Genomic DNA, 8,572 nt, shown 5'->3' on the forward strand with positions numbered 1-8,572 from the left:
GCGTGACCTGCATCTCAGGGATGAGATTCTTACCTGTTTGAAGGTGGTGACACAGCCGGCGCTGCAGAAGGTCTTGTTGACCCCCTGCACGACCAGCACGGTGACCTTGCCGTAGCAGTAGTTGTTGCAGCTCTGGCAGCTGTTCATGGACAGCTTGTTGGTGGAGCGGAAGCGCGTAAAGCACACCTCGCTGCACAGTCTGTGCATGCTGCCCTGGAAGATCACCTCATGTTTACTCTGTGGGGGAAGAGAACAAGGAGCTGATGTTGAGACGAGACAATGGCAGGGCAGGAATAAATATTTAAGGCAAAAGGAGTCCAGTTTTATACTTTAACCCACTAAAAACCTACTATAGAAAAAGTCTGTCAATCCAAAATTGTTCACTTCCCTGTCAACTCTGACATTACCACTTTTATATTGGCAATTTTGTTACTCCTAGCAACGACCACACTGACACGCTCAGAGACGATAAGTCCCTTACAATGCAGGCCTTTTTGCACATGCTGCACTTGACGGCCCCGGTCATGGTGGAGAGGGTGGAGACGGCAGAGTTCCTCTTGAAGTTGAAGGAGGAGAGGCAGGTCTGGCTGCAGAAGTCCTTCACCGTGCCCATGGTGTCCACAGGAGCTGTGATCACGTCCTTGGGGTTCGCAATCTCCCTGAGGGGGGGGTGATAAGTTCATAATTGATCTATGAACGTATTTTCGCTTACATTCAGTTAGCTCACAGTGCTTTACATTAAAATGCACGTGGAAAAATGTAGCACAGTGGAAGTCAAATGTGAATCATAGTGTAAGGCTCATAAGTACAAAAGGTAAATCAAATTATTTTTAATGGTCGTCACCTTGGGAGTTTGGTCCATTCCTTTATCTTCCATAAATAATTATCTACATAGCTACTCCATTGGCATGACAACAGCAGGACTCACTTGAGGCAGTAGTGGCAGGGTTTCTTGGCCGGGCAGGGGGCAGTCGTCTTGACGGCGGACGGGGGGCTGTAGGTGGTGAGGCAGGACGTGGAGCAGAAGAGGTCCGAGGAGCCCTTCCTCTGGTAGGCCGTTTGGCCCTTCAGCAACACCTTGTTACAGGCCGAGCAGGCCACCCGCATAGCCATGGGCATCAGCGGAGGGATGGAGGAGGCGGCCGGGGTCAAGGGAGGCATCACAGTCTTGGAGAGGGCGGTCACCGGCGTGGATGCGGCTGTGAATAATAGAGAGAGAGGGATGGAGGTTGAGGGAAGAGAGAAATATATCATCTGTAAGGTGGTAAGCAGTCACTTTTTGCTCCTACAGAGCCTGCGGTAGACTATAAAGATCCACTCCACAGCCCAGGGATGTTTCTGCCATGAAAATATATATCTTTTTGGGATGTAAAAAAAAACGTTATGGCCTCCCGAGTGGCGCTGCGGTCTAAAGCACATTGCAGTGCTAGAGGCGTCACTACAGATCCATGTTCGATCCCGGGCGGCCGCAACCGGGAGACCCATGAGGCAGCGCACAAATTGCCCAAAGTCATCTGTGTTAGGGGAGGGTTTGGCCAGCCGGGAAGTCCTTGTCCCATCGCGATCTAGCGACTCCTGGCAGGGTCGTGTTTCGGAGGATGCATGGTTCTCGACCTTCGACTCTCCCGAGTCCGTACGGGAGTAGCAGCGATGGGACAAAACTAACTACCAATATGAAATTGGGGAGAAAAAGCACACTTTTTTTTTTAATTAAAAGGCTTTCCGTGTAAACTTTAACACCTAAAACCAGATATAAAGTAGGTAGAAAAGATAATGTACCTACAGCGCCTTCGGAAAGCATTCAGACCCCTTGACCTTTCCCACGTTTTGTTACGTTACAGCCTTATTCAAAAATTGATTTAAAAAATACTCAAAATCCTCAGCAACTTACACACAATACCCCATAATGACAAAGTGAAAACAGGTGCTTTGAAATTTTTGCAAATTTATTAAAAATACTTAACAGAAAATACCTAATTTACATAAGTATTCAGACCCCCATCCTGTTTCCATTGATAATCCTGGAGATGTTTCTTCAACTTGATTGGAGTCGACCTGTGGTACATTCAACTGATTGGACATGATTTGGAAAGGCACACCTATCTATATAAGGTCCCACAGTTGACAGTGCATGTCAGAGCAAAAAGGCACCGATCTGAGGAAGGGTACCAAAAAACATCTGCCGCATTGAAGGTCCCCAAGAACACAGTGGCCTCCATCATTCTTAAATGGAAGAAGTTTGGAACTACCAAGACTCTTGCTAGAGCTGGCCGCCCGGCCAAACTGAGCAATCGGGGGAGAAGGGCCTTGGTCAGGGAGGTGACCAAGAACCCGATGGTCACTCTGACAGAGCTCCAGAGCTCCTCTGTGGAGATAGGCAAACTTTCCAGACGGACAATCATCTCTGCAGCACTCCACCAATCAGGCCTTTATGGTAGAGTGGCCAGACGGAAACCACTCAGTAAAAGGCACATGGCAGCCTGCTTGGAGTTTGACAAAAAGCACCTAAAGGACTCTGACCACGAGAAACAAGATTCTCTGATCTGATGAAACCAAGATTGAACTCGTTGGCCTGTATATTAAGCTTCACGTCTGGAGGAAAACTGGCACTATCCCTACAGTGAAGCATGGTGGTGGCAGCATCATACTGTTGGGATGTTTTTCCAGCGGCAGGGACTTGGAGACTAGTCAGAATCGAGGCAAAGATGAACGGAGCAAAGTACAGGGAGATCCTTGATGAAAACCTGCTCCAGAGCGCTCAAGACCTCAGATGGGCACGAAGGTTCACCTTCCAACAGGACAACGACCCTAAGCACACAGCTAAGACAACGCAGGAGTGGCTTTGGGACAAGTCTCTGAATGTCCCTGAGTGGCCCAGCCAGAGCCCAGATTAGAACCCGATCGAACATCTCTGGAGAGACCTGAAAATAGCTGAGCAGCAACACTCCCCATCCCTCCTGACAGAGTTTGAGAGGATCTGCATAGAAGAATGGGAGAAACTCCCCAAACACAGGTGTGCCAAGCTTGAAGCATCATACCCAAGAAGACCCGAGGCTGTAATTGCTGCCAAAGGTGCTTCAAAGTATTGAGTAAAGGGTCTGAAAACTTATATAAACGTGATTTCTTTAAAAAAAAAAAGTAAAAAGTCTAAAAAACAGTTTTTGGGCATTATGGGGTATTGTGTGTAGATTGTTGACGGAAAAAAAACAATTTGATACATTTTAGAATAAGGCTGTAACATAACAAAATGTGGAAAAAGGCAAGGGGTCTGAATACTTCCGAAGGCACTGTATATTTTTTTAATAACACAATCTTTGAGAACTATCAAATCACCAAAAAAAAGCTAGACATTCAGTGAGATTTGAAAATTCTCAAAACAATTAATTTAGCAGTATTCATTTTGTTAGTATGTTTGAGCAAAAGAACCCAGCATAAGCCATGGAAAAATGCATAGAATTACAGGAAATTAGCTTTAAAACCGCAAAAGTTTCAATCAGCTCCATGGCAGAATATGTATAATCAAAGGAAACTTGCATTAAAACTGCACAAATGCATCTCAGCTCTATCTAGAACATTTTAGAATTGCAGGAAAATGGCTTAAAAATGTAACACCATCTCTAACCCCGGCAAAATAAGGGCCGTTAAAGTTCTCTGTAAAATTCGACGGCATGCCCCCTGCCACCCACTAAGGCCCTATTTGATCCAGAAAAAAACCTGCAACCAGGTTTAGACATTAAGGCAGTTTTTCTTAATCCTGGGGACACATTTTTCTTTTTGCCCGAGCACTACACCAATTCCACCAATCAGGTTTGCTGATGATTTGATTAGTGGAATTAGGCGTGTAGTGCTAGGGCAACAACCACAAAAATATGCATTCATTTGGGTCCCCAGGACCATGATTGTGAAACACTGCCTCAGGGCTTTGACCGTTGAGCGACCACTAACGTGTCCTGATGTGTACAAATATCAAAGTGCCCTGCTCACCGATTGGGGTAGGGGCGCCGCCCACAGAGAAGACGTTACTGATTTTCAACTCCTGTAAATAACAAAAAGGTGATATACATTTAACACGCACACAGAACTTGGGATAAAACACACACACAGCTTGAACTATATGCATTGATGTCAATAGACAAACCTTCAAGTAACAGACAACAGAAATGCCCAGTTAAAACTAGGCCAGCGAGTTTAGAGATGTCGTACCTCCGCTGCGTCTGGTTCATCCTTGACGCCCTCTGTGAGGACTACTGGAGCCAGGGCCTGATCATACTCCTCATCTACTGGCTCATCCTTCACATTCACCATGGAGAGGGTGTCAACGCTGGTGGACACAGGCTCTGTTGTCGGCTGGGCAGACTGCAGAGAACATTCAACAGCAGCATGCAACATTCAGCAAGAATTGTAGATGGAATCATGCAAGTTAATGTGAATGGTTACAGGCCATCTATTACACGGGTATTCTGACAAAGCCTTCGCAACACACCTCGAAATCTTTAACACACATAAGCAGTGGCCACATTTCTGCCAAACTTAAGCTTGTGTAGTCACTTGGGCGGAAATTAATTCACTCTATTCTATCGGTTGTGACGGAGAGAGGATACTCACATCCACAACTTTGACTGGCTGTCCTGTCACTCCATTCTCCAGCCCTGCAGGACTGTCAGAGCCTGCAGAAAAACAAGCAACCGGTCATTCGGCTTGAGAATGAATTATTATTATTTAAAAAATGTAACAGTAAAACCATTACTGAGAAACAGAAGTGAACTCATTAGCATCTGAATATTGTGAGGGACCACACTAACATTCAAGTATTCGGGTCATGTCTGAACACCATGCAGCCAAAGACTGTATATTCCAAAGACGGACTCTTGTGGCCTCTCACCTTTACTGTTCTGTGGGAGAATAGCTTCGCTAGAGGTGGGACTGGGGTGAAATGGTTTGACATCTTCAGAATTGTCCTCCTCCATAGGTGGAGACGAGCCGCTAGCCTCCTCAAAGCTGGTCTGCTCAGCAGGTTGCTCTGTGTCCTCTGTCGTGGAGACAATGTTTGAGAGATAGGATAGTGTGAGTAAGGTGATATGATTGATGTCTGAGGACTTTCGACACTTGGGCATTCCAGCAGCAATTGAGTGTCAAGCAAGATAGCAAAGGGTTTAGGGTAGCATCCCACCCGTAAAAACAAACAACCTGAAGAAATGAATTAAGCAAACTACGGAAACAATTGATAATCCTGATCCTAAACTTGAAAAGCCAACAAAAAGCTGCAGACAGGAGTCTTATTACCTGTATCCACAATAGAAGGCATGGAATCAGTGTTGTCCACTTGCCCGGTCTTCTCTATTTGCTTCTCTGTCAGTCCATCTCTCCCGGTGTCCATCTTCTCCACTTCATCCCCATGATCCAGGGAGTTACTGCTAAAAGCGTCCATGTTGCTTCCCTCTTCCACAGCAGTTATCACGGGCATCCCCTCCAAGTTGTGTTCCTCCTGCATCTGTTCATCCTCCACTTTGATAGCATTGACCTCCATCTCATCATCAGCATCCACTACTCCCATGTCCAGAGGTATGTCTGTGCTGTCTGTTTCACCATTAGTCTGTGAAGCATTTGTATTGCCTGTTTCTTCCACAGTCTGGGGTGCATCTGTACCAACTGTTTCTCTTTCCGTCTGTGAAGCGTCTGCACTGGCCGTTTCTCTTTCCGTCTGGGAACCATCTGCACTGGCTGTGTCTGAAGCATCCACGCTGGCCGCTTCTCTTTCCGTCGGTGAAGCATCCACGCTGGCCGCTTCTCTTTCCGTCTGTGAAGCATCCACGCTGGCCGCTTCTCTTTCCGTCTGTGAAGCATCCACGCTGGCCGCTTCTCTTTCCGTCTGTGAAGCATCCACGCTGGCCGCTTCTCTTTCCGTCTGTGAAGCATCCACGCTGGCCGCTTCTCTTTCCGTCTGTGAAGCATCCACGCTGGCCGCTTCTCTTTCCGTCTGTGAAGCATCCACGCTGGCCGCTTCTCTTTCCGTCGGTGAAGCATCCACGCTGGCCGCTTCTCTTTCCGTCTGTGAAGCATCCACGCTGGCCGCTTCTCTTTCCGTCTGTGAAGCATCCACGCTGGCCGCTTCTCTTTCCGTCTGTGAAGCATCCACGCTGGCCGCTTCTCTTTCCGTCTGTGAAGCATCCACGCTGGCCGCTTCTCTTTCCGTCTGTGAAGCATCCACGCTGGCCGCTTCTCTTTCCGTCTGTGAAGCATCCACGCTGGCCGCTTCTCTTTCCGTCTGTGAAGCATCCTCGCTGGCCGCTTCTCTTTCCGTCTGTGAAGCATCCACGCTGGCCGCTTCTCTTTCCGTCTGTGAAGCATCCACGCTGGCCGCTTCTCTTTCCGTCTGTGAAGCATCCACGCTGGCCGCTTCTCTTTCCGTCGGTGAAGCATCCACGCTGGCCGCTTCTCTTTCCGTCGGTGAAGCATCCACGCTGGCCGCTTCTCTTTTCGTCGGTGAAGCATCCACGCTGGCCGCTTCTCTTTCCGTCGGTGAAGCATCCACGCTGGCCGCTTCTCTTTCCGTCGGTGAAGCATCCACGCTGGCCGCTTCTCTTTCCGTCGGTGAAGCATCCACGCTGGCCTCTCCTCTTTCCGTCGGTGAAGCATCCACGCTGGCCTCTCCTCTTTCCGTCGGTGAAGCATCCACGCTGGCCTCTCCTCTTTCCGTCGGTGAAGCATCCACGCTGGCCTCTCCTCTTTCCGTCGGTGAAGCATCCACGCTGGCCGCTTCTCTTTCCGTCGGTGAAGCATCCACGCTGGCCGCTTCTCTTTCCGTCGGTGAAGCATCCACGCTAGCCGCTTCTCTTTCCGTCGGTGAAGCATCCACACTGGCCGCTTCTCTTTCCGTCTGTGAAGCATCCACGCTGGCCGCTTCTCCTTCCGTCTGTGAAGCCTCCACGCTGGCAGCTTCTCTTTCCGTCTGTGAAGCATCCACACTGGCCGTTTCTCCTTCCGTCTGTGAAGCATACACATTGGCCGTTTCTCCTTCCATCTGTGAAGCTTCCACACTGTCTGTTTCTCCTTCCGTCTGTGAAGCATCGACACTGGCTGTTTCTCTTTCCATCTGTGAATCCTCTTCACTGGCCATTTCTCCCACAGTCAGCAAGGCATCTGTTATCATTTCTTCCACTGTCTTTGAATTCTCTGCATAGGATTCCTTCACAGTTTCTGAATTACCAGCATCCCCTGCCCCGTCTATAGTTGAGGTACTTGCACTGACTGCATTGGTAGCATCATCCCCACTGTTTCCATCTGCCGAGGCTGTTGGTGCATTGCTGCGTGATGCTCCTGGGTCCACAGAATCCACTGATGTTCCAGCCTGAGATGGCTGCTCCATCTCCTTGTTTGGCTCACCTGTCTGCTGAGTTAAGACAATATTCTATTAATAATGGTCCTATAAGTAGGGTCCTGAGTTTTTCATTACCACGTGACCTGACCAGGACAAAGTCAAGAACACAGTTAACAGACAGATCAAGTGTCATGGCTACTAAGGCTAATCTCGAACTCATGCTTACAATCAAATACCAACGCAGTGAGAACCAAATAGAACCAAGTTTGAGAGTGCAGTGTTTAAGTTTGTTGATTTTCTTGCGCGGGAAATGAAGGGGAGGGTCGATATAATTAACTACCTCGCTTGCAGAAGACATAACTAACTAGCTAGCATGAATTCAAAAACGTCAATTACCTCTGACTGGTCCGCTTTCTGGGATGCAGCCATGACTTGCTTCCAACGGCAAAAGACGACTAGCTCTTATTGTCACTCACTCACAATATAGGTCCACCAAAATATACTAAAAAAGGAACAGAGGCTTGCTAGCCAACATGCATTAACTACTTCTGCCGCCTCCTTGTTGTGGGGAAAGCTAGCTAGGTAACGTTAGCCAGCTAGTAGCAACGATATGTAGCCAGCTAAAACGAGTCTTAATTTGAATTATCGAATAAGGTTCTTAAGCTTTGCCGTGCATATGACGTTAACTTCGGATTTATCAATGCCGGTGAGTTATAACTTTACAGAAGTCAAGTCCTTTGCATTTTCACTCTGCACAGCTCCTCGAAGAAACTAGCGAAACATACATCTGCGTAAACATGGAAGACCTGGCTATGTCATTTCCTGATTCACATCCACATTGCTACACCTCAGTTCCGCCAACAAGAATAATGAAAGCAAATTTATGCTTGATCTGGCAATGCGATTCCGGAGGGTGTGGCATAATTGCGAAGCCTCGGGAGGCTTCAAAATCAAGCTCCACACCACATCTCTGTGCGCCTCCTAAATGTTGTAACAATGTAAAGGGCTCTGTACATGCCTGTAAAGCTCCGCAATGGCATGATGCTAGGTGGGGACGGGAGGTCGTATAAACACAAACTTACTTCCTTGACAACAGCTTCGCTATGTGAAGCTCAAGAAGTATGAAATACCTGACTTCTGCAGAGGTCATATCACAGTAAATGCTGTATTTATCGGATTAACAATTTGTAACCTTTAAAAGACTGTACATGGTCAATCCAATGTCTGAACGTGACTTTTATTCTGAAAGATTCC

General features: G+C 47.7%; 1 protein-coding gene across 4 annotated transcripts in view; it reads right to left on the minus strand.

Annotated features, from left to right (window-relative positions):
- The window catches only part of LOC129831307 (zinc finger MYM-type protein 4-like), a 28,072-nt gene extending 19,715 nt beyond the window's left edge, over positions 1 to 8,357 (minus strand). Inside the window, exons 1-9 of one of the 4 annotated variants that reach the window (XM_055894597.1) lie at positions 7,715 to 8,357; positions 5,284 to 7,390; positions 4,883 to 5,029; positions 4,606 to 4,667; positions 4,204 to 4,356; positions 3,985 to 4,036; positions 929 to 1,199; positions 482 to 659; positions 34 to 237 (exon numbers count right to left, since the gene is read on the minus strand). In XM_055894597.1, coding sequence (XP_055750572.1) covers positions 34 to 237; positions 482 to 659; positions 929 to 1,199; positions 3,985 to 4,036; positions 4,204 to 4,356; positions 4,606 to 4,667; positions 4,883 to 5,029; positions 5,284 to 7,390; positions 7,715 to 7,747 — 3,207 coding nt within the window. In that variant the 5' untranslated portion in view covers positions 7,748 to 8,357. The remainder of the gene's footprint in view (positions 1 to 33; positions 238 to 481; positions 660 to 928; positions 1,200 to 3,984; positions 4,037 to 4,203; positions 4,357 to 4,605; positions 4,668 to 4,882; positions 5,030 to 5,283; positions 7,391 to 7,714) is intronic. The other 3 variants (XM_055894598.1, XM_055894599.1, XM_055894596.1) reach the window with 3 other exon arrangements.
- Between the last annotated feature and the right edge of the window lie 215 nt (positions 8,358 to 8,572).

The sequence above is a fragment of the Salvelinus fontinalis genome, chromosome 32 (assembly GCF_029448725.1).
Source record: "Salvelinus fontinalis isolate EN_2023a chromosome 32, ASM2944872v1, whole genome shotgun sequence".
Lineage (NCBI taxonomy): Eukaryota > Metazoa > Chordata > Actinopteri > Salmoniformes > Salmonidae > Salvelinus > Salvelinus fontinalis.